Source organism: Sminthopsis crassicaudata, chromosome 1 (genome assembly GCF_048593235.1).
Source record: "Sminthopsis crassicaudata isolate SCR6 chromosome 1, ASM4859323v1, whole genome shotgun sequence".
Taxonomy (NCBI): domain Eukaryota; kingdom Metazoa; phylum Chordata; class Mammalia; order Dasyuromorphia; family Dasyuridae; genus Sminthopsis; species Sminthopsis crassicaudata.
Genome location: NC_133617.1, coordinates 229,253,547 through 229,279,996, shown reverse-complemented (window position 1 = coordinate 229,279,996; position 26,450 = coordinate 229,253,547). Strand labels below are relative to the sequence as shown.

At 35.6% G+C, this 26,450-nt stretch overlaps 1 protein-coding gene across 5 annotated transcripts in view; it reads right to left on the bottom strand.

The window, feature by feature from the left end:
- MYOM1 (myomesin 1) overlaps window positions 1–26,450 on the bottom strand; it is a 162,981-nt gene that overhangs the window by 65,086 nt on the left and 71,445 nt on the right. For all 5 annotated transcript variants that reach the window (XR_012483560.1, XR_012483561.1, XM_074275916.1 and 2 more), the window contains exons 12-15: window positions 26,078–26,277; window positions 24,767–24,823; window positions 8,512–8,636; window positions 223–406 (exon numbers count right to left, since the gene is read on the bottom strand). Coding sequence is in view for 3 of the 5 variants with exons in the window: in XM_074275916.1 (XP_074132017.1) it covers window positions 223–406; window positions 8,512–8,636; window positions 24,767–24,823; window positions 26,078–26,277 (566 nt within the window). In the remaining 2 variants the exon portion in view is untranslated. The remainder of the gene's footprint in view (window positions 1–222; window positions 407–8,511; window positions 8,637–24,766; window positions 24,824–26,077; window positions 26,278–26,450) is intronic.

The following is a 26,450-nucleotide window of genomic DNA, read 5'->3' as shown; positions in this document are numbered from 1 at the left end:
AATAGATGAATATTACTACCTCTTGTGAATTAGTATTTGAGAAACATCTTTTCAAATGACTCAAAATCAATGATCTGAATTCAAAACTTTAAAAAAAATTAATGTTAAAATTTTTATATGTAATTTGGGAATATTTAATGAATTAAATAAAATGTATATTCAAAAAGAAATCAAATGCTATTTCAAAGCTATCATAAAATGTAAGCTTAGATATGCACTTACCAAGTTTGTCCCCAACCACAGTAACATCAGTTGCCTCTGAAGGCTCACCAACTCCTGCCGAGTTAGAGCATCGAACCCGGAAACGGTAGGATTTCCCTTCAGCTAAATCAAACAGGGCAAAACGAGGAGACTTTACAGGGATCTCCGTGTTTACTCTTTGCCAGTTCTCTGTATCCGCCACGCACTGCATTCAGAAGAATAAAAAGCTTTCAGAAAAGGAAAGATTTCAATCTACATTTGAATCCCAGGTTGGCTGTGCCACATGGTTTACCATGTGCTGCTGTTCATGAAAAATTGGAATGGGGATCTGGAAGGAGTGGATAGAATATTAGATTTGTAGTCAGGAAGACTTGAATCAGAATCCTGCTTCAGATAATAACTGTGTTACCCCCAAGAGGATCCTACTCTCTCTGGGCCTATTTTCTTCACACCTGTAAAAACGAAAGGTTAGATTTGATGAGCTCTTAGGTAGTTGTTGGCTTTTAATTTGTGATCCTATCATCCTCTGAATGTCAGAGAGACAGAGATACAGAGAGAGAGAGAGGGAGAGGGAGAGGGAGAGAGAGAGAGAAAAATAGAGAGAGAGAATGAGAGGGAGAGAGAATGAGAGAGATGGAGAGAGAATGAGAGAGAGAGAGAGAGATGGAGAGAGAGAAAGGAAGAAACAGAGAGATACAGAGAGACAGAGAGGCAGAGACAGAGAGAGGCACAGAAACAGACAAGAGATAGAGAGAACAAAAACAAGACTGCAGGGAAATAGGGCTCTGATAGATAGCATTCTAGATTCTATTGCAGTAGCACAGTGCCTGTCAGTAGATCCTTAATAAATACTTGTTGATTCTCTCTATTGGCATGGATCATCAGATCCTTTGTTAACAGATGATTTTATAAGTTTCTATGGCTGGAAAAATTTATTAACTCAAGGGCAGACTTGTTAGAACGAACCTTTCCCTCCATACTTAGCAGTGCCAGTTCTTGGAAAACAATCACTAAATCCATTGCTGGGATCAGAGCATACTTCAAACCAGAGCAGTAACTAAGAATCCTCAGCTAGGTGGCTCAGTGGATAGAATGTTGGACCTGGACTTGGGAAGACCTAAAAGCCAAATCTAGCCTCAGACAGTGATCTTGAGTAAATCCCTTAATCTCTGTGTGCCTCAGTTTCTTCAACTGTTAAATGGGAATGATAGCCCCTATCTCTCAGGATTGTGAGGTTTGAATGAGATAATAATTGTAAAGCATTTACTTAGCACAGTGTCTGACACATAGTAAGCACTATATAAATATTGGCTATTATTAACATCTGGACCAGATTTAGAGGCAGCTTGTGGCTCAGTAGATAACAGCTTTGGGCTTACAATCAGGAAGACCTGAAATCAGATCTGGTCTCACTCACTAGTTGAGCAAGTCACTTAAACTCTGTTTGCTTTAATCCATTGAAAAAGAAAATGGCAAATCACTCCAATATCTTTGCTGAGAAAATCTCAAGGACAGCATTGGTGTGATATAGTCCATAGGATCATGAAGAGATGACATGACTGAACAACAATAACAGGACCAGATTCAGTTGGAAAGGTAGAGATAGCACATAGGACAGTCCAGTTAGGGGTACATTAGTGGGTGGCTCATCTCTCCTGAAATCCAAGCATGGAATACTATGATGAGGATGGGGGGTGGTGTTCAACCGGGAGAGGAGGCTCCTCCCACAGAGAGACAAATACTTCCCTGGATGTTAGTGCTCTTTAAAATAAAGCAAGGCTGTGCTTTATGCTTCCTTATATTCCCTTGGGCAGCGAGATGGAATAGTGCATAGAGTACTGGACCAATTTATGAGGAAGATATGTTCCTGAGTTCAAATCTGGCTTGAGACACTTACTAGCTGTGTGGCCTCGGGCAAGTCACTTAACCCTGTTTTCCCTAATCTCTTCATTTGCAAAATGAGCCAGAGAAGAAGATGGCAAACAACTCCAATATTTCTGCCAAGAAAACCCCAAATGGGATCATAAAGAGTCAGATATCACTGAAAAACAACTAAATACTCCCTTATTCTTCTTCCCTAATTCCCATCCCTTCCCTACATCTAACATGGTACTAAGAACAGATGGTTTATAATTATCTGTTAAATTGAACTGAACTGAATTATTAGTCCTTAAAGTAAGTTTCAATTAATGATTCTATGGAGAGGTAGTTTCTTTCCTGACTTAAATTTCAGAATAAACCTAAGAGATTCAATGAATGATTTTTACTTTAAACCTAGTTCACTTCATTGCACTAAAAGAATGTTGGATGACCTAGAAATCTTTGGATGAAAAGTGCTACGTAAATTCAAAGAATTAATATTTTTTTATACTTTTATCAGTAATAAAAACCTGAAAGGCTCAAGTACTATCCTCTCCTTCTTTCTTCCTTTCTCACTATGCAAATACTAAAATTCAGGAAGATTTGGGTTTAGAGAATTATAGGTAGGATCAGTTTTATTCATATGAAGAATGGAAAATAATAAACATCCCTTAACCCTGAAAACTCTAGGCCTTAGTAGATGGCAGAGGTCTATAATTCTAAATCCTAGAGTTTCCTTCTTTCATTTTAAGCCTTTGATACCATATAGCTATAAATCGCTTATACTGTAGTGTGAGTAAATGAGCTGAGCAAGCATAGATTGTAAAAAAAATATTCTGCTTCCTTGTACTTTTTGAGGTTTGGATTATAATGGGGAGGCACAGACAGAGAAGCTGAGAAAATTAAGAGAACATTACTGAAAACTTAATATATGTTAGCATTTATAGAAGAGTTTCCCGTCAAAAAGTGCTTTAGATACATTTAAACATTTTGACAATTAAAGAATCCTGTTTTAAAGATAAGTAGCCCTTGGAAAAAGCTCAATTTAAATCACTTCATGAGCCTATAGTCAAAACAATGCTGGATATAGAGATATCTGATTTGTGATCTTCTAGCAATGGCAAAAAAACAAGTTATTATTCTATGTTCCTATTAAAAGTTAGGTAATGTTAGGCAGCTAGATGGTGCAGTGGATAGATGTTGGGTTGGAGTCAGGAAGACCTAAGTTCAAATCCAAACTTGGGATACTTACTAGCTCTGTACCCCGGTTTCCTCATCTATAAAATGAGCTGGAGAAGAAAATGGCAAATCACTCTAGCATTTCTGCCAAGAAAATCCGAATGAGAGTCAGGTAGAGTTGGACATAACTGAAAACTACAACAATATGTTTTGTGAGGAAGATACACAAATATGCTCATGCTTTACCCTGCTTCTTAAAGAAGGGTCTATGATCAAAACACTATACAGAGAAGTGAAATATGAAAATTTACCTAGGAGCTTTTTCCTCCTTCCTCCTACCTTCTCATCTCTCATTTCTCCTAGTGAGTCAAGTCCACAAAGGCAATACATGTTGGATAACCTGGAAAATGTGCAGTTTCTCTTGAGAAAGAGACAGAGACAGAGACACAGAAAGAGACAGAGAGACAGAGAGAGAGAGGGAGAGACAGAGACAGACAGAGACAGACAAAGAGACACAGACAGAGACAGAGAAAAGACAGACACAGAGAGAAAGGAAACAGAGAAATCTGGTGTAAAATAAAAATCTCTCAGCTTGTTTCCTCAACATTTATTTGTAAAATGAGGTAATAATAGTGCTTACATTTTAATACAAATTAGAACTAGTGTGTGTTAATGAAGTACTTTATAAACTTTATAGCACTATATACACGTTAGCTGTATTAGTAATAATTATTATAAAATATATCCACATATAATACCTAAAATGCAATAAAACAGTAAGCACATATATAGGATGTTCTAAAAAAGACTATTGTCTATTCAATCTTACACGTACTCCATTACTTGCTCATCAGAACGTAATGGGACTATCCTATGACCTGAGGCACTTATGATCTATACTGATAACATCCTGGATCTTCACCACCAGGATATCTTTGTTAACCTAGTCACCAGCCAGATAGCCTGGAGTCTTTTTCTGTGATCAATTGCTATTGCTGTATGCTTTATTGAGCTTTTATCTGTGATAAAAGAGCTGCATATTCTCTAGATGTGCCAACATGTTACAACCCAAATTGTTGGGATGGGGGAAAGAGGAAAGGAAGTAGAACAATGTCCATCAATTAAATACAAAAACATTTTTCTTAAGAAAAGTCAATAAATCAAAAAGTGTTCAGTGGCGATATTTTTAGACTCAGGATTCAGGAAAACAAGCTATTTGGATGGTGCTATGTAAATATATTCAAGAGCTATTCCTCTGTATTCTATTTCCCTTGGTAAATTATAAGAATACTTAAAATTAGAGATCATCTTTTTTAATTCTGTTGATTCCCCCCCCCAAAAAAAAAACCTCCTGGTATAGTTCTCTAGCCAGATGCTGGTATTAACAAGTGACTTTTGTATTTCAACAGGTGTGCAGGTAAAAGAACATTCTGATATCTATCACAGGCTTGGCTATGTTTAGTCACTAGGAAGTAATAAAACCAGATAGAGTAAATAGAGCAGATGTGGTCAAAGCTGATCAGAAGCCTAAGTTGAGTCATCTGAAAGAATAGACTCAGGAGCATATCAGTAGCAGATTATTACTAGGTTGCTGTTATAGAAAAAGAAAAAATAAAATATTGCTGTGCCCATGGATTTGTCAACAATTGTGTCAGGTGTGCCCAATGACAATTTATCTTCAAAAATTAATATTTTGAATCATTTTTGTTTGTATTTAAAAAAATAAAAATCTATAACATAGTATTTTCACTTTTTTGTTGTTTGCTTGCTTTTTGTTTTCTTTCTCATTTTTTTTCCTTTTTGATCTTATTTTTCTTGTGCAACATGATATTTGTGGAAATATATATGGAGGAATTGCACATGTTTAACATATATTGGATTACTTGCTGTCTTGGGAAGGAGGTGGGGGAAAGAAAGGAAGAAAAATTTGGAACACAAGGTTTTGCAAAGGGGAATGTTGAAAACTATCTTTGCATATATTTTGAAAATAAAAAGCTATTATTTAAAAAGAATAAGGTCTTTGAGAATAAAATCTTTCCAAACAGAAAAAAAATCCTTTATGATTAAGTAGCTTATAAAAATTCACCTTTTAAAAATTCTGTTAGTGCACACTGTAATGAAATATTTTGCATGCCTATGACATGCCATTAGAAACAATGAATACAAATGTTTTTTACATATAGAATATCTTCCTCTTAACTTTAATCTCTTTGGAGCAAAGGTCTAGCAGAGATATAACTTCATCAGAGGACATTCAGTTTTGTAATTTTTTTTCTGTATAATTCCAAATTGCTTTGCAGAATAGTTGAGCCCATTTACAATTTCACCAACATTGCACTGATGTACCTGTTTTTGCATAGTCCCTCCAATATTTGTCATTTTCTTTAAATTTTTTAATGTATTAATGTAATAAAGTTCTATGTGCTATTAAAATGAGGGAAAAGATGGCTTCAAAGAGATCTGGAAAGATTTGGGTGAATTGCTATAGAGTGAAGTGAGTAGAAACAAAAGAATTATTTAAATCATGATATCAATATTATGAAAATGAGCAATTTTGAGAGAATTAAAAACTGACCAACTAAATAATCAACTATGGTTCCCAGAGAACTGCTGAAGAATGATATACAATTCATGATAGAGAAATGGAGTAATATGCAAAATAAATAATATGCTTTTGAATATGATCAATGTGGAAATATGTTTTGTTTAGCTTTTTTTAATGTATTGCAGGCATCCTTTCCTTCCTTCCTTCCTTCCTTCCTTCCTTCCTTCCTTCCTTCCTTCCTTCCTTCCTTCCTTCCTTCCTTCTTTCTTTCCTTCCTTTTCAGTGGTTCAAAGGAATGGGAGGGGGGGAAAGGAATGTTTAAAATAATTGAAAAAACAATTTTTAAAGGAAACAATAAATATGAAGACAAAGAGAAGTACAGAAAGTCTTATATAAACTTATACAAGTAAAGGAAATAGAATGAAGAAGACAATATCTATATACACAATGACATACCTTCCTCTCACAGATTAATTTTCATCTGCTGTGTATATATCTTATTTCTAATAATTATTTTCAAGTTGTATTTCTTTGTATCACTAGTGTTTAGCATAATGCCTAGCACTTAATAAATGCTTGTTAACTGAGTGAATGCAACTGGAAAAAATATGGGGAAGGGGGAAAAGGACTTGGAAAAATGACAAATTGTGAAAATATATACATTAATATAGAGTTTTCTCTAGGTAAGGTACTATGATATTTAAATAATTAACAAGAATAATATGAATTAAAATTTAATCAGCACCTAAATCTATCCTTTGTAGAAGTTTAGAGCCTGGTGGCAAATGATATAGACAATATGGTACATAGTAGTTACTTAATACATGTTGATCAATTAATTGATGTAGCTCTCAAGGACCCTTCTTCCTCTAAAGTCAATGAAGAGTGGGCTGCCTCAATTCTGATCTGAGCCTTAAAAAGTTATAGGATACCTACAAATGCACATATACCAGTTATTTGGGTGGGTCTACTCTACACCCCAGGACGGGCACAGGCTCAGAGTAGGTAGCTAGAGGCCTGAACGCTTTTCTGTGTCATGGATTCCTTGGGCAGTCTAGGGAAGACTATAGATACCATCCAGAATAATATTCTTAATATTTTAAGTCCATAAAGTAAGAAAGGAAACCAATTTTAATGTAATAAAGATGTGAATTTTTCCCATTCTAGTTCACAGACAACTTCCTCCCCCCATTTTCACACCCTCCCCTTCCCCCCAGAATTCTATCCACAGACTTCTCTTACCTTAAATAATTCTGTCATTAAGCCAATCACAGACATAGTTTCTTTTACCAGACTATAAAAAAACCTTGGTCTGATGGATCAACAAAATAACTTTCTCATCACTTTTCTTATGTTAATAGGTTTGGACTTTTTAAATTTAAAATTGACTCGTCTCTCATGTCTTGCATAAAGCTTGTGTGTGCTCCCTTCAGTTCTTAGAAGGTACAGTTGAGGAATAGGCCTAGATTTGAGCAATAAACAATGTAGGAAGGAAGCTATGGCTTAGGTGGTATAGTGGAGTAATAACGCTAGATTTGCAGTCAAGAAGATGAGTTTAAATTCTACCTCAGATATTTCTTAAGTGATTCTGGGTACTGAACTTATTTCAGTGTCAGTTTCCTCATCTGTAAAATGGGAATAATAATAGCAACTACTTTAAAGGGCTATTGTGAAGATCAAATGAGATAACATATCTCATTTTGTAAAGCTCACTGGACGATATAAATGCTAGCTCTTATCAATACCAATATCAGCAAAGTAGTATGGTGCTTATAGTATGAGCCTGGAGTCAGGAAGAGGAGTTCAAATCTAGTATGTGTGATCTTAGGCAAGTCACTTTACCTCCATTCATTTCAGTTTTCTTATTTGTAAAAATGGGATGTTAATAGGACCTACTTCCAAGAGTGGTTGTAAGGTTTAAATGACATAATAGTAAAGTGCTTGGCACATAGTAAATGCTACATTAACATTAGCTACTACAAGTATTACTACAACTACTACTACTACTGTTATTATTATTATTATTTTGATGGAAACTCTTGGTTATCTTCTCACTTTTTCTACAAAAAAGCAGATCATCTCTTCCCTTTCTGGGAGTGAGGGAGGAGGGAAGGTTTCCCCTTTGACATACTCAATGGTGGATAAAATATCCTTCTCTTTACCTGAGTAGATGTATCTATAGATGTGTGGGGAAAAATTAAGCAACTTGTCCAGGGCCACAGCAAATATGTTTTAAGACCAAGATTCAAGTTTCTTGACTTCACTTGATTTTACCACAGCTCCTTTAATCTCATTAACAATAGGCTGTAATCTAAAAAGCTAATTTGTCAGAGCAGAAGAGAACAACTTTTGTAGTTAGAGATTTATATGAAGAAATTAGAGAGAGGAAGGTTATAGTTTGTTTCCATTTCTCCCTATAGTTCCTAAAATCATATTGGGCATGAAGTACATAGGGGTTTATGTCATGCTTATTGAGCTGAACTGAATAACCCTACTTCTTTATTTCTTTTTGTCCATTTATTATTAATGACATAGATTCAATTACTCAATGTCTATGGCAGAAGAATTAAAAATAAACAGAGGTAAGGAAAGAGTGCCTACAGTCAGTGAAAGACTTTGCCAGTCTGGGACTATGGGACAAGGAAAACTTAGGTTTGAAAAACTCTTTCCTTAAGGAAAGCCTTAAGAAATATCATTAAAGTAAATATTGACACTGGCAACTTTACCTTCTCCACAAAGTACATAATGCCCTCATGACCACGCTGACCAGGTGGCTTCCAGCTAAGTACAACATAACTTCTGGTGGCTTCTGTCACTGAGAGATCAGTAGGTGGCCCAGGAACAACACCCTCTGAAAAACAAAAACAAAACTAACATGAATAAAAGGGTTGCACATCCTGGAAAATACCACTGTTCCCAAGATTCAGATGATACTTCCAAAGAACAATCCATTTGTCCCCACAAAATCCACCTTATCTTCATCATCCTTCTGTAAGAGTCATTCATTTAGTGAACACATATTTATTGAGCACTTGTCCTGGTAACAGCTATATATTATAGAAGGTACAAAAGGTATGTGAAATAGGGATTCTATAAGAGCTCCCTACCAAGAGAAGTAATTCATTTTTTTCTTATTTATAAGAATGCTTAGATATTTTCTATCTCTGGTTCATGGTGAGAATAATATCAGCTAAAGGCCTCATTTCTAAAATATAGAGAGAATTGACTCAAATTTACAAGAATACAAGCCATTCCTCAATTAATAAATAGTCAAAGGGATATGAACAAGCAATTTTCAGATGAAGAAACTAAAGATTTTCTAGTTATATGAAAAAAAAATGCTCTAAATTATTACTGGTTAGAGAAATGTGTATCAGAACATAGTATTTTCACCTTTTTTCTTCTTGTCTGTTTGCTTGTGTTTTTTTTCTTTCTCATGTTTTTCCCCCATTTGATCTGATTTTTCTTATGCAGCTTGACAAGTATAGAAATATGTTTAGAAGAATTATACATATTTAACCTATATCAAATTGCTTGCTGTCTAGGGGAGGGTGGTGAGGGAGAAAGAGGAGTAAAATTTGGAACACAAAGTTTTGCAAAGATGATTTTTTTAAAGCTTTTTATTTTCAAAATATATGCATGGATAATTTTTCGACATTAACCCTTGCAAAACCCCCTTCCCTAGATGGCAAGTAGTCCAGTATATGTTAAATATGGTAGAGATATATGTTAAATCCAATATATCCATACATATTTATACAGTTATCGTGCTGCACAAGAAAAATCAAATCAAAAAGAAAAAAAACAAGAAAGAAAATAAAATGCAAGCAGAAAACAATAAAAAGAGTGAAAATACTGTGTTGTGAACCATACTCAGTTACCACAGTCCTCTCTCTGAGTGTAGATGGTTCATTTCTTCACAAGATCATTGGAATTGACCTGAATCCCTTTATTGTTGAAAAGAGCCAGGTCCATTAGGGTTGATCATTACATAATTTTGGTGCCACAAAGCTCTCTTGGTTCTACTCATTTCACTCAGCATCAGTTCATGTAAATCTCTCTAGACCTTTCTGAAATCATCCTGTTGGTCATTTCTTACAGAACAATAATATTCCATAATATTCATGTACCATCATTTATTCAGTCTTTCCCCAACTGATGGGCATCCACTCAATTTCCAGTTTTTTGCCACTACAAAAAGGGCTGCCACAAATATTTTTGCACATGTGGGTTCCTTTCTCTCACAAAGATAAATTTTAAAAAATTATCTTTACATGTTTTTGGAAAAATAAAAAACTATTTAAAAAAAGAATAACATCAGCTATATAAATACTTTTGCTTTTCAGGGACTATAAGCTCCTTGAGGGCAGGCAGAGGGTTTCTTCTTATCTTCACATCCCTGCACTCAGTAAATGCTCTTTGATTCCCAAATGTATTAGATTAGATTTCTTCATATTGAACTAGAATTTTCCCATGAAAATTAATCTCTCCAAACCTAGTCATATTAAAGAGATGATAGTCAGATATACACATGATAAACTGAAAATAACAAGAGAAGATCTTGCATAAAAGAGGCTGATTTTCTTGTAGTGGCAGGGAACTGAAAACGCAATAGATGCCCATCAGTTGGAAAATGGCTGAATAAGTTATGGTATATGAATGTTATGGAATATTATTTTTCTATAAGAAATATTAGCAGGATGACTTCAGAAAGGTCTGGAGATATTTACATGAACTGATGCTAAATGAAGTGAGTAGAACCAAGAGAACATTGTATACAGTGGCAACAAAATTATGTGATAATCAACTCTGATGGACATGGCTTTTTCCAGCAATAAGGTGATTCAGGCCAATTCCAATAGACTTGTGATGGAGAAAGCCAATTGCATCAAGAAAGAGGAATATGGGGACTGAATGTGGATCATAACAAAGTATTTGCAACCTTTTTTGTTACTTGCTTACTTGTTTTTTTCTTTCTATTTTTTCCCTTTTTGATCTGATTTTTCTTGTGCAGTATGATAATTGTGGAAATATGCATAGAAGAATTGTACATGTTTAACATATTGTTTGCTATCTAGGGGAGGAGGTGGGGAGAAGGAAGGGAGAAAAATTTGGAACACAGGGTTTTGCAAGGATGAATGTTGAAAACTATCTTTACATCTGTTTTAAAAAGTAAAAGCTATTATTAAAAATAAAAAGGATGCACCTAGAAAAAAAATAAAATCACAAAGAAAAGGGTAAAAAAATAATAGGAGGCAGATGAGATAGATAGGTAACATATTGGATAGAGCAAAAGACCTAGAATCAAAAAGACATAAGTTTAAATCTGGCTTCGATATTTGCTAGCTATGTGACCCTGAGCAGGTCACTTAATTGTTCCTGCTTCAGTTTCCTTACCTGTAAAATGGAGACAGTAACAGCATCTACCTCCCAGGAGTGTTGTGAGGATAAGATTAGATAATATCTTTAAAGCATTTTTTCAACCTTAAAGTTCTACACAAATGCTAGCTCAATGAATAGGACAGAAAATAAGTAACAGATAAGTTTGTAGGAATAGAAAAATTACTGTAGACTGAAGGGTTCAGGGAAAGATTAGAGTATCATAGAAGCCCGGAGGTCACTGAATATAAATGCCTCATTTTATAGATAAGGAACTGAAGCTGAGTGGTGAAGCAACCTGCCAGAAACCACAGGTTCAGTAAATTGCAGGGATTTGAACCTGGGTTTTTGCCTCCAAATTGAATGTTCTTTCTGCTTGTAAAGAAGGTTGAACTCATCCTATGTTCCAAAGAACCATTCCTTTGCAGACTGTCATGACTTTATTCCCTGCCCTTGCAAGAAGTATATCATCAGTCAATTAATTGTTTTGTTTTGTTATTCAGTTATTTCAGTTATATTCAACTTTCGTGATCCCATTTGCGCTTTTGATGGCAAAGATACTAGAGTGGTTTGCCATTTCCTTCTCCAGCTCATTTTACAGATGAGGAAACTAAAGTAAACAGGGTCAAGTGATTTGCCCAAGGTCACACAACTAGTAAGTGTCTGAAGCCAGATTTGAACTTAAGAAGATAAATCTTCCTGACTCTAGGTCTGGCACTCTATCCATTGTACCACCTATTTGCTTCAATCAATCAATTAATAAGCATGTATTAAGCTCCTATGCACAGGGCTCAATGCTAGGGATAAGTAGACAAAAATTAAGCATCTTACATGCAGAATAAAGATGAAGGTGTTTGGGAAGCATTTGATAAGTGAAGAAGTGTTCTGGCTCAGTCCCAGAGTCTTTTCTATACCAAGATCTCCTTGTAGCTCATATACATTTGGGTTCTCCAGCCTCCTTGCTTTCCTTACTCTTTAAGTTATTATGAAGTTCCTGATTCCTGAGAACAGGAAATCTAGTTTTCTGGTTCACTCTTAGTCTCTGACCCACTGTCCTCTCTGGAAACTCTCTTTGTATTTCTAGAGTGCTCATTGGATGACTCATTGAATGCTGCTGAATTGAGAACATAGTCTACTGTGCCCTTGACTCCTGCTTACCTCTTTTTGACCCATTGAATGCATATCACAGCTGGACTACTCACCTGGCTCCCCAGCTTCACCAGTTTCTATGTACTTTCTCAAGCCTGGGTTGTTCCCACTCCCAACTCCTACAACTATTTCCCACTTTTGTCCTGTTTCTACCAGTCCTTTCTTCCATCTTGTGTATCCTAAAGTCTACTACCAACCAAATTCCCTTCACTGCCACTAAATTTCAGAGAAAGGGTGTAACATGCTGTTGTCTCCAGAAGCTGCCGATCACTCTCTGGGAGGAGATCTGCTGTGTCAACTCAAGTCTCTCGGACAGATTCTTCTTCCTGTAGAGAACCGTTGTCTCCAGATAGTTGCTGTTAACTCTCTGGGAAGAGATCTGCTGTGTCAACTCAAATCTCTCAGACAGATTCTTCTTCCTGTAGAGAGCCTACTTCCCTTCCTACAGAGAACAGCCTCAAGTCTGGTCCAGAAACAACTCCCTTTTTCCTCCAGAGCTGCCCTATTTATCCTCCCAGAGGATGGGCATGGGATAATGCAAGGGCTTCTGGGAAGAATTACTTCAACCAATGAACTTGCTCCTCCTAAGCATGCAAGCTCTTCCCCAGAAATTCACAAGTAAAACTCCCAGTCATGGCTGGAACTAGAGAATCGTCAAGTACCGACTTAGCACTTAGTAAGAACCTAACATCTCCCCCTTTCTTTTGGTTTAGAACATAGGATGGTCATGATCTTGAAACATAAATTCATCAATATGGGAGGCATTACACATAATTACATAGATTACATAAACACATAGTAACATAGTAACATAATACATACTAGAAGTATGTAACAAATAACATGATCAAATAATCATAAATTGAGAATTTATACATGTCCATAAGTCCATTGTCCATTAGTCTCATCTTGTGTTAGGAAATCCAATGATTCCTGCTGGTTTTTAAAGTTCTTTAACAGTCTTCTTATTAGCCATGCTCTTTCAGTGTCAGATGTTTCTTAGATTTTCTCCTTTGTTTTGAGGTCTTTCTCTTTTTCTATCTCTCTCCAATAGACAAGGTGAATATGACTCATTGCCACCCATCTGATTCCTTCTCCATCTGAAGAAATACAAGCAAACTCTCTCCTATCTGGTCCCTTTCATTCACCACTTTCTGGGTCTCTTCTCATCATCTGACAATTACATTGGAATTGTTTGCACTGGACACGGCCCTGTTGGTTTAAAAGGCCTGTATTCTCCCCAAGTGTAATCAATTTTTGCAATTTGATTGCCTTTTGGCTGACTTATCAGGTAATCCCTTTCTGCCATGTGATTACTTTTCTGCTGGTTGATCAAATCAGAGTCCTGACCTTCTAAAGGCTCTTTGAGGGTAACATCAGCTGCCATCATGCCGCAAGTCTTTTTTGCCTGGGGCCCTGGACCTGGGCCCCTCATCCCATTTCCCTGAATTGTTCTACACTCTGATGCCCAATGGAGTCCTCTGTTGCATTTTGGACATGGGGTTTTAGGTCTTCTCTCACCCTGTCTTCTCACTGTATCTCCAGACTTAACTGAGCTCTTAGATGTCCAATTTTTCCACATTGAAAATATTGCCAAGTTTCTCTAGAAGTCCCTTGCCAGGAGGGACCCTGTCTTTCCACATTCATCATAGTCCGGGTGTAAAAAGCATTTGTTCCCACTGTAGCACAGTGTCTTATGATCTCCTCTAAAGGAGCATCTTTGTCTAATCCCCATATAATTCTTTTGCAAATCTCATTGGCATTTTCCTTAGCCAGATGTGTGGTCATTTTTTCTGTAGTTGCATTTTCTCCAATAGTTCTTTTGACAGCAGTTTGCAAATGTCTCACAAAATCCACAAAAGGTTCATTGGGACCTTGCTCTATTTTAGTGAAAGCCTCTCCCCGATCTTTCTGTCCAGGGAGGACACCCCAAGCTTTTATTGCAGTCTTAGCAATTTGCTCATATATTGTCATGGTATATCTGTTCTGAATTCTCTCCATACCGACCTTCACCAGCCAAGTGCTCAAAAGTGAATTGTGTATTAACTCCTATTTCCAAATTGCATCTGACTTGGATTTTACATAATTCATGAAACTCCACAAGCCATAACAAATTTTCTCCAGGTTGTAGGCTTGTCCTTGCTATGGTTTTCCAGTCATTCTGGGTTAGGACTTCATAAGACAAACCATCTAGTAACATTTTAACATAAGCCGATGTAACCCCATAAAGGGTACAACATTTTTTCAAATCTTTAATTTTATTCAAATCTAAAGGTGCATATCTTCTCCTTTTTTGACCTACAGAGTCAATATCTTCAATCACAGGATATGCATGTATAAAATCACTTATATCCTCTCCTTCTCTCTTAGCTTTAATCAATGCTTTTTCTAATCTTGTCATAGGCTTAGGCTGCTTCACAGGCAATTCTGTTTGTGTTTCTGTCTCTTCCCCTCCTCCTTTTTGCTCCACCCCAAAGGATTAATCGAGGGAGGAGATGGGAAATGCTCCTGTTGCTCAGAATTGTACTTAACTTCATTGTTATCTGGTTCATCCTTTTTACCTAGTTTAGTTGACACCTCCCCATTTTGCTCCTTCTTCTCTTCCTTTAGAATAACATTTTTTAAAGCCATTTGGATTAAATTGTAGGTATGAAGTGTATCTTTGGAAATTGAGTTTGGTCCGGAACCAAAGGGCAAAATGTCACAAGGGCAACTGTAGTGTTCACCTAATTGCTTTCCTACTAATTCCCATTCATCTGGATCCAATTCTTCTTCCAGAGAAAAACAAGGACATTTGACTTTAAGTTTTTAAAAGTTCAGTAATCTCCTTCAAAATTATAATCAATCCTTGGCTTTTCATAACCTTGATGATGCTCTCTAAACATTTTCCTTGAACAGAAGGCATTTGCCCCATTTCACTATAAGAGATTGCTAGTTTAGCCCTTAACAAGTTAAGTTCCTTATTTAAGTGAGAACGCTCACTTAATCTTTAACAAAGTTTCCTTGTTACTCACGGTTCTAGGTCAGAGAGACTGAGATCTGGATCAGAGGCTTTTCCACTGGAAATCAGGATCGTGTCTGTCCCTGTTCAGGCGCCAAATTGCGATGGTCCGGTCTAGCTCCTCTGAAGGGCTCAGAATAAGTCCTTAAATGCAAAGTCTGGGCTAGCTCCTCTGAAGGGCTCAGAATAAGTCCTTGTCAGGATAAGCAAGAGTCCTTGCCCCACATTGTGGATGCCAAATTATAATGTGCTGTTGTCTTCAGAAGCTGCCGATCACTCTCTGGGAGGAGATCTGCTGTGTCAACTCAAATCTCTCAGACAGATTCTTCTTCCTGTAGAGAGCCTACTTCCATTCCTGCAGAGAGCAGCCTCAGTCTGGTCCAGAAACAACTCCCTTTTTCCTCCAAAGCTGCCCTCTTTATCCTCCCAGAGAATGGGCGTGGGATAATGCAAGGGCTTCTGGGAAGAATTTCTTCAACCAATGAACTTGCTCCTCCTAAGCATGCAAGCTCTTCCCCAGAAATTCACAAGTAAAACTCCCAGTCATGGCCAGAACTAGAGAATTGTCAAGTACCGACTTAGCACTTAGTAAGAACCTAATATCTCATTATCTCATTAGCACTTAGTAAGAACCTAACAAAGGGGTAGGATTTGAAAAAGTGGAGAGGAAGGAAGAGGGAATTCCAGGGATGGAAACAGGATCAAAGGCCAATAGTTAGGAATTAGCAAGGGACATTTGGAGGATAGTGTGATGGAATGATTACCCCATTGCTTAGGAAGTCTTTCAAATAGACCAGTCATAATTATTCTAAGCATAGAATAGATACAACTATCTAAAAACAGCTAAGAAATATGTATGAAAAATTATATATATATATATATATATATATATATATGTATATATATATATATATATATACACTATCTCCTTTGTTTCTCACAGTAATCCAATGAGATTAGAACTATGATTATGCCTGTTTTATAGCTGAAGAAACTGAGGCTGAGAACTTAACTTACTTAAAAGTATATTTATAGTTATCCATATGTATTTCTCTCTCATCAATGGCCTCAATAATCTCATTGTTAAAAAGAGTCACATCTATCAGAATTGATTGTTGGATAATATTGTTGTTGCTATGTACAGGGATCTCCTGGTCCTGCTCATTTCACTTAGCATCAATTCATGTAAGTCTCTCCAGGCCTTTCTGAAATCATCTTGTTGGTCATTTCTTAAAGAACAATAATATTCCATAACATTCATATACCACAATTTACTCATCTATTCTCTAGCTGATGGGCATCCAGTCCACTGATGAGGCAGTCCTTCTTAGGATAAGTTATTGTGATATTTTAGTATTTAAAAGAATAACATTCATGAACTAAAATTTTCCTATTGCCTTAATCCTTCGCTTATGGAAATTATAATGCTTGCCACACTGTTGATGCTTGATAAATGTTTGTTTGCTTGCTTGATTAGGGGTGTGCATTTCTCATTTCTATGTATCAGGTACCCTTCCATTAATTAATTTCACTCTCTAAATACCTTGAGAAAATATTCATACAATGGAATGTCAAGTTATTATTATATTGAATCATGCAAAGAGCCTAAAAATCTTAACATTGCCTACCTTGATGACATGCATTAGTTTACCTGTCAACATAAGAAAGAGAAGGCTCTGGGGAAAATTTAACTTAGTGACAATGACCTTCTGAAGACCACCAGCAAATGCTATTTATGCAATCAATAATTTGTATTTACTGACATTTGTTTGAAGATATATAGATGGACAGTTACTTTATTAAGATCAATCTAAAATGGATATATCAGGCTAATAATGCACACAGGAAAAATAACTCGATTTTCAATTTAATATACTGGCCTGGGGCTTCTTCCATTATTTGATCTTAATAGCAATAGTGAATGAATCATTTGTCTATGGCAATCCGCAAAACAAGAGAAAAATTTAAAATTGCCCTCAATTCTACAAACTCATTTCTTCCATTTCTGCTATAACAATGGCACAATTGCTTAAAAAGCAGCAGGGAGTGTAAAAAAATCACTCACTTTTTAAAATTTAAAAATTAGTGTATTTTCTGATGCTCGATATGTAGGATCCCCATCCAAAGACTAACAAGGACATGCACTATTAGAGGAACTAAATAATTTCAATATTAAAATTTTCTCTAAAAAATAAATGTAAAAAAATATACAAAACCAAAAGCCATTACCAAAAAATAAGTGGTCAGAGAATATTAGCCAACAGTCCTCAAAAGAACAATGAATTATAACCAACAATATGAAAGAATGTTCTAAATCGCTAATAATAAAATAAATGCAAATCAGAATAACTCTAAAATTTCACCCACTAATTGGGGAATGACTAAATAAATAGTGGTAAATTAATGTAATGGATCATTTCTATGCTGTTACCAATGATAAATATTATTAATACACAGAAGTATGGAAAGATCTTCATGAACTCATGCAGAATAAAATAAGCAGATCCAGAAAACAATATGTATAATGTAAATGGAAAGAACAGCTACAAAACGATAAAAAAAAGTTGGTGCAAAATTTCAAACAAGCTTAATTTAGCTCCTTCCCTCCACCAAAGACACAAAAAGACATCTTATATTCCTTTGCAAAGGTGGCAGGGTAGGGTTGAGAATGTACAAAGATGTGGAACATTGCAAGTATCATGATTGTTTCAATGGATGAATAATTTTTGCTCATTTCCTACCTCTTTTTTTTCTTTAAAAATTATTTGCTTTATGGTATTTTCACATATTTTTGTTTGCTTACTTTTTCTTTCTCATGAGTTTTTCCCTTTTGGTCTAGGTTTTTTTTTTTTTTTTTTTTTGGCACAACATGACAAATATGGAAATGTGCTTAAAAGGATTGCATATCTTTAACCTATATAAGATTCCTTGCTGTCTTGGAAAGAGGAAAGGTAAAGGAGGAAGGGAAAAAATTTGAAACACAAAGTCTTACAAAAAATGAATGTTGAGAACTATCTTTACATGTATTTAGAAAAATTAAATACCATTGGGAAAAATTATTTGCTTTACGGTATGACTCTTTGAGAGGGATAAAAAAGAAGAATGCAAAGGGAAATTTGTTTTTTTATTAGAGTTTTTTATTTTCAAAACATGAATGGATAATTTTTCAACACTGTTCCTTGCATAGCCTTGTGTTCCAAATTTTTTACTATTTTCCTCTACCCCCTTCCCTAGAGGGTAATCCAATATATGTTATACATGCTTAAATATATATTAAGTCTAATATATGTATACATATTTGTACAATTATTTTGCTGCACAAGAAAGATCATATCAAAAGGAAAGAAAATGAATAAGAAAACAAAATGCAAATGAACAACAACAAAAAGCATGAGAATATTATTTTGTGATCCACGCTTAGTTCCCACAGCCCTCTTTCTGGATGTAAATGGCTCTCTTCATCACTGGCCTCAATAATCTCATTGTTAGAAAGAGTTACATCCATTGATTGTCAGGTAATATTGTTGTTGCCATGTACAGTGAACTCTTGGTTCTGCTCATTTCACTCAGCATCAGTTCATGTAAGCCTCTCCAGGCCTTTCTGAAATCATCCTGTTGGTCATTTCTTATAGAACAGTAATATTCCATAACATTCATATACCACAATTTATTCAGCCATTCTCCAACTGATGGGCATCCACACGGTTTCCAGTTTCTGGCCACTACAAAAAGATCTGCCACAAACATTTTACACATGTGGGTCCCTTTCCCTTCTTTAGTATTTCTTTGGGATATAAGCCCAATAGAAACACTGCTGGATCAAAGGGTATGCACAGTTTGATAACTTTTTGAGCAAAACTCCAAATGAAGCAAGGGGAAATTTATGAAACACAAAAAACAAAAGATGTCAGCAAAGCTTATTTTGAAGAAAAAAGAATTGAAAGAAATGAAAAAATCACAACCAAATGAGATATTACTCATTGGCCATATAAAGATGGTGGCAGAAGGGGTTTCCCCATGCATTCTGAGACAACTATAACATGGCACATCTTCCCTGCCAGTAATGCTATAGCACTTTGCTCACAAGTCACTGGAATAAGAGTGAAGCAGTGTAGACAGTGTTTGGAAGGGGTAGACAGTGGATGGAAGGGGTTCACTTGTAACATGCTTGCAAGTTTCACATTAAATTCAAGATACAGGAATTTTTGTAGAAGTAGTGGGATGAAAAGAGAAGAAAAAAAAACAAAAACAAGAAATGAAAAATGGATATAGAATCAGAGGCCTTTCCTGGGCTATATATCACTCTCATGGGAGTTAGCATTTGGCTTCTCCTTATTGCTGTAAAGGCTAGTACTTTCACATATGATAGCAGTAGCATGTTATAGACAATTCAGCTTTACCATTTCCATATGGGAAGCATTTCAGCGCTCCTACAACAGGCAAATACCCAGTAGCCTTTCTGTTCCCCAGTTTGTTCTGCTGTGATGATCAGAGAGGGGAAGGAATAGAGATAAGTAGATTTACAGTCTCCCAGGACTAGAAACCTGGGAGGAAGGTTATAGGAAATGGGTGATAGAATGCCTAATTATTATTTTACCTTTCATTTGGTTTTGAATAAAAGACCTTTTACCCTGCTTAGGAATAGTGTGCTTAATTCTGACTAGATTGAAGAGATTTAACGGGAAAATGGGGCTGATGAGCAGTGGCTTTGGATAGTTAATGGGCCCAAATAGGTACTGGGAACCTGAATATGGTAGAGTAGGTAAGAAACTTTTTTTTCCAGATACTTGATTATCTGGTCTTTGCAGTACCCAAGATGACCACAAGCAAAGAGTATATTATGAAGGTAATTGAAGTTTATATACTTTACTATAAAGAATGAAAAGGTAGAGAAATTCTATAAAGAAATGCAACTTCCAAGTTAAACCACCATATAGCTTTTAAATTCAGTGACAAATAAAAAGGTGGGACAATAAAAATATGTTAGAAACTGTGGTTCAGGATTCATAAGTGAAGTAAGTGAGCTCATATATATCTTCTCATTCTTTGTGATTTGTGTCTTTGTTCTTCCACAAATGCTCCATAGATAAACTACTCAATATTCTGAATGCCTTCCTCTAAGTCTTGTTATATTTCTTGAATATAAGTGGAGAGTTTGGGCTATCCATCCATTATCTTCTGCTCTCATTGATCCACTTCCTTTTTCTGACCATACATTTCCTCAGCAATATCCCCATGTGACTACTTGGGTATAGGACATTTTTATTTATCAGTTGGGGAAACTTAGACAAGTTGTGGTAACAATCATGTTGAAATATTATTGAGAGATAAGAAATAATGAGAGAGATGGTTTCAGAAAAATCTGAAAAGACTTAGATGACGTAAAATGAAGTGAGAAGAACAAGGAGAACACTACACACAGTAAGCAATAGAAGAGTCCAAGACAATTCCAAAGGACTTACAATGAAAAATGCTATCCACTTCTACAGAGAGAGAACTGATATATTCTGAGTGCAGATGGAAGCATATTTTTCATTTACTTTTTCCTTGCTTTTTTTGGTAACATGGCTAATATGGAAACATGTTTTGCATGAATTTCCATGTATAATTGATATCATATTGTTTATCTTCTCATTGGTGGAACAGTGGCTGGGAGAGAGAGAATTTGGAACTCAGACTTATTAAAATTAATGGTAAATTTTTAAAAACCATATTAAACATCACTGGAAATGTACTGCAGCCTCAAAATACTAGCCATGCAACTCCCCATTGTCCTTTACATCATTCACAACTTTGATTCCTTGGAGATTGTGGTATTCTAAAATTCATAAGACATGTGATGACATTGATACATATCTTTGGTAATCATACCATTCTTTGCTTTATGCCTTACTTGACTTCAATAATCAGAAGGCTGTTGAATAGAAATACCTCTCCAGCTGTGTTTATCAAAGATTCTCAGATAACCTTAGCATATACATAAGAGATTCCTTTTGGAAAGACAATATTTGAGACTGAATCTTATTAAACTGACTAAAATAATAGTCAACAAACAATACAGGGGAAGGTTAAATTCTCTGTTCCCTTCAGTCATGTAATACAAAGATATAGTCTGCTGGGGAGAATCATATGCAAAAGCCTGCATATCCCTTCTTACTTTTATTGAGCATACTTGATATGTATATAAAGCATCCTTATAAAAATTTTATTAAAATGAGAAAGTAGGTATATATGGTGGAAGTTATTGATATTTTCTGTCTCTTTTTTTTTTTTTACTTTTAGTCATTAGGAATTTTTAAAATATTCTTTTGGCATCTGAAATATCTTGTAAAGTGATACTTAATGGATTTCTTTTGTGTACTTATTCTGGTCCCGACCTTGTCTTCCTAAGTGCTAATTTTTTCCTTTTTCACATGGTACATTGGACATTGAGGTATTTGAATAAAAATGAGATGGTTCCTCCATCACTGATGATGAAAATAGAATGTTAGAGAAATATTAGCAATTTCCTTCCACTTTCCATCTATTTGTGATTCTTCTGCTAGTTTCATCTATAAAAGTTCTTGGAATGATGAGGTTCTTTTGAGTCTCACAGTAAGCTTTCTAAAATTTTTTCCCTTCCTTTTGCTGTTTCAAAAGCTAGTACTAGGGCTGCAAGGTGGCATAGTGGATAGAGCACTAGGCTTGCAATCAAGAGGACCTGAGTTCAAATCCAGTGTCAGCTATATGATCCTGGGTAAGTCACTTAACCATGATTACCTCAACAACAACAACATATTTAAAATAAAGAAAATACTTCTCATATCTTTCCAGGATCTTCTGTAGTGTTTTATGAATGTTTGTTTTCTAAAATAAGTGATATAGTTGACTATCATTCTTTCTATGCTGTGCAATGAGATCAAGTAATTGTTGACTAATGAGATTTCTGGACTCCGAATCTTCTTGTTGTGGCAACTTTGATCATCATGAAGGGTGATATTTTTGCTTTTTGTATTTCCTGTATTTTGGCACTGATAGTTTGACTATCAGTGAAACAATAGCTCAGGTTTGAGGAAAAATAAATGAGGTCAAAGATTTGAATCATGCCTATATATTATGAATTCTTTCTTCCAAAATAGAATCAGAAAATATCACAAAATATGAAATTGACTATTGTAGCAGACAGGATATGACTGATTACGTATATGAAAGTCAATTATGAATCAGCCATCTGTATACAGTTTAAACCATCAACTTGTTAGAACAGAAACCAAAATCACTAACAACATTGGGTTAGAATGCAAACTTATTTGAAAAACTTCACAGAGAAGAATAGTGAAAGATTATGATCTGTATCATCCCATCGAACAGTGAAAAATTTCATAAGAAAAGTGAATTTACATAAATTAAACAATTCTAACTCATATGCTTATTTTCTCATGTTTACAAAACCATTGTGAAGATGATATACATATATATTAATGGTACATGAAAACATGAGAAAGGATCAAGCAGACATTCATATCTGATATTTCATAGGGGATTACATTTTTATGGCCATACAACTGCAACTGACTGAATGATAGAGCAAAGATATGTTCCAATTGTACTGGTTGTTGACTGTAAAACATTTTTTGAATTAGTGGACTACAATGTAGCTTTAAAGACTTACTTTAAACAAGGCTCCTGATAGGTAAACATCTTTATAATTAGAAAGATAGCATAGTAGTACAATGATAGATCTCTGGACCTAGAATTAGGAAGATGAGTTCAAATCTACATACACACACTTTCTAGCTGTGTGATTTAGGTAAGTCCCTTAACACCTGTCTGCCTCAATTTCCTCATCTGTAAAATGGGAATAATAATAGGACCTAAATTCAAGAATTGTTATAAGGGTAAAATGAAATAATATTTGTAAAGCACTTTGCAACTCTTAAAACATTAATTATATTATGATTGAGAGATATTTTAAGATTCCTTCATCTATACAAGATTAGAGATAACTTTGTCCTGTGGTCCTCTGATTATTAATAGTGAACAAGACATAAAACAAAAAAATTATCTCTTTATTTGAAGAATGTATAGGTTTCTGAGGCAAAACAACTTGTATACAAGTAAAGACAAAGTATACACAAAGTAACATCTAGAGGGAGACAGTGATAATTACTGTGATAATAAATGGGGGAAAGCTTCTTATGGCAGAATGATGCTAAGCTGCACTTTGAAGGAAGTTAGGGTTTCAGTAAGGCACAGATAAGACAGGAGAATATTCAACAAAGGCATAGCAATTAGAAGGAGAATGTTAAGTAGAGGGAACAGTTAACAGGTCAGTTTTACTAGAATAGAGAAGTAGAGTAAACATGAAGTAAAACTGGAAAAGTAGGCAGGAGCCAGATGGCAAAAGGCTTTGGATGCTGTAGTAAAGAATGTTATTTTATCTGAGGCACTAGGGAGATATTAAATGTTTTTCAGTGGGATGTAATATAGGCAGATCTGGTTTTTATATCAATTCATTAACTGGAAGATGTATCAGAAAGAAAGAGAAACTAGGTTATTGCTCTTATAAGACAATGAGAACCTGAATTAGAATAAAAGCAATGTTTATGGAGAGAAGTAGGTTATAGGATAGAAATGTTATGGATATAGCATCACTAAGATTTAGCAACGTATTAACTATGAGGTTTCAGGAAAAAGGAAGAGTCAAGGGTAATTCCATGGATGTGAATCTGTGTGACTGAAAAGATAATTGTTAGCAAAAAGAGTAGTTTGGATCATTTAAGTGCCTACTATCTCAAGGAACTCATGGTCCAATCGAAGAGACAACATGCAAACAAGTATATGCAAATAAGATAGATTGATATGATATGGTACCATATGATATGATAAATGGGGGTGTAGTCTCAGAGGGAAGACATTAAGATTAAATAGAACTGCAAAAGACTTTTATAGAGGGGGGAATATTGGCTTGAGACTTGAAGGAATGTGGAGAGGAAGGATGGGTTTAGAGGAAAATATGAGTTCCACTGCAGACATGTTGAATTTGGGAGATAGTATGGCATTGTAATAAGATTGTTGACTCTGGACCCACATTCAAATCGAACTACTGATACTACCTTTATGATCTTGGGTCATTAATTTACTTAAACTTCTTGACCTTCAGTTTCTTCATCTGTTAAACAAAGGAAAGTAGACTAGGGTGGCCTTTCAGTACCTTCTAGCTCTACATCTATAATCCTAAACCTACAAAAATATCTTAATTTTGAATAAAACACTGGCCTTGGAGTCAGGAAGACCTTAGTTCAAATTTAGCCTCAGATACTAACTAGCTGTGTGATCCTAGACACTTAGTAAGCAACTTAACTCCAGTTGCCTCTCCCCTGCCAAAAACAAACAAGCAAAAAACATCAAACAAAACAAAGCCCTCTCCAAAATATTGCCATAAACCTTTGGAAACCAAAGATTTCCTTTACCTGCAGGTTCCTCTTCAGTGACAATGATCTGTCCAGTCCAAGGTGCAGAAGGCTGACCTAAAAGAAGCAAAAAATAAAAGTTAGAAAGTGCTCCATAATGAAGACTGACAATTATTGCAAAATCAGCTCAACTATTTCTACTGGTAGGTGACTCATTTGGTCAATTCAATTAAAGAACTATTGGACTGATTTTCTTTCCCCAACATCCGCCCCTAAATTGTGACTGATTCAGTCTCCAAAAAAAAACATTCACCTGGTTCTCTTCTTTGTGAAAGCCTCCTGTAAAGGAAGGGAAAATTGGAAGATCTATAAGATATATCACTTGCCGTCTAAGAGGGGCAGTTAGATGTGTTCAAATGATGAACAAACGGATGATTTCCAATAATGTTGCCCTTGTGCTTTACATAACTATATGTAAATATATAGATATAAATATATGGAGGTAGGTGACACAATGGATAGAGTCTAGCTTCAGACATTTATTAGTGTAACCTGGGGCAAATCATTACTTCTTAGTCTCCTCATCTGTAAAATGCAGATGACAAAATCTTATCTTCCTAGCACTTATTTCCTAATGTGAGGACAAAATGAAAACATATCCATAAAGTACTTTGCAAACCTTAAAATGCTATCTAAATGTTTTCTCTCTCTTTCTCTCTCTTCTTTATCAGCTATTTATGTATCTATCAGTTTTCCATCTATCTTCATTATGATGATGATGATGATGATGATGACGTAATGGTTTGAAGTCTCTCCATCCTTTGAGAGGTTAGGTGTGCTCCTTTCAAAATAAACCTGGGGGGAGGGAGTTGTGTACTAAAGATTTATTTTAATTCTAAGATTTAGCAGAAGCAATGGAAATGTTTTTGATAGCTAATGTCAAAGGGCCTTATTCTAGTAATATTCAAAACTGATTTGCTTGTAAATTGGGATGTGTTGTAGATGGGGCTTTTGCCTCAAAGAGGCTACTTCAGCATAAAAAATTCCTCTGCTAAAAAAATAAATAAATAAACCCAACATTTATTTTTGGAATGTGCTAATATGATCATCAGAAATAGTTTTCAGGTTCTTGAATTCCATATCTTCGCCGCAAAGTTAGCAAAATAAAACTGAAATGCAAACAAAACCAATCTCATAAGAATGGGGAAGTCTATGAAATGCAAAATTACTTGGAGGTGAATTTGTCTGAAAAAGATCTCTTTATCCTACCTCCCCCTAGTGGATGTGTGGAGGAATGAACACAAACACAGTCTTGAAGGCCATTGAGTTTGTCAAATCCCTGGATTAAGGAAGATGCTGAAAGATGCTTACTTTTAAGCCTGGCTCTATCTACAGGGTCCAGGGCTGCCACAGGCTCAGAAACCCGGGATGGGTTGCTTATTCCAGTTTTGTTCACAGCTCGGACACGAAATATGTAAGAACGACCTTCAATTAATCCAGTGACAGGGAAGCGAGCAAATTTGACAGGTGTGTCATTGCATTGGGACCAGATGTCTGTGCCTACCTCGCATCTGAAGAAAAGAGAGCAAGGATTAGGGCAGTATCAACAGAAAGTAGGACAGTTCTGAGGCTGTCCACAGCTGCCTGCAGTCTGGGGCTTGACCTCCAGTGACCTGGTCGGTAGCTACACATAACATCATCATCTGTTCAAACAATCCAGATGATTGTCACTTCTTTCACAAGA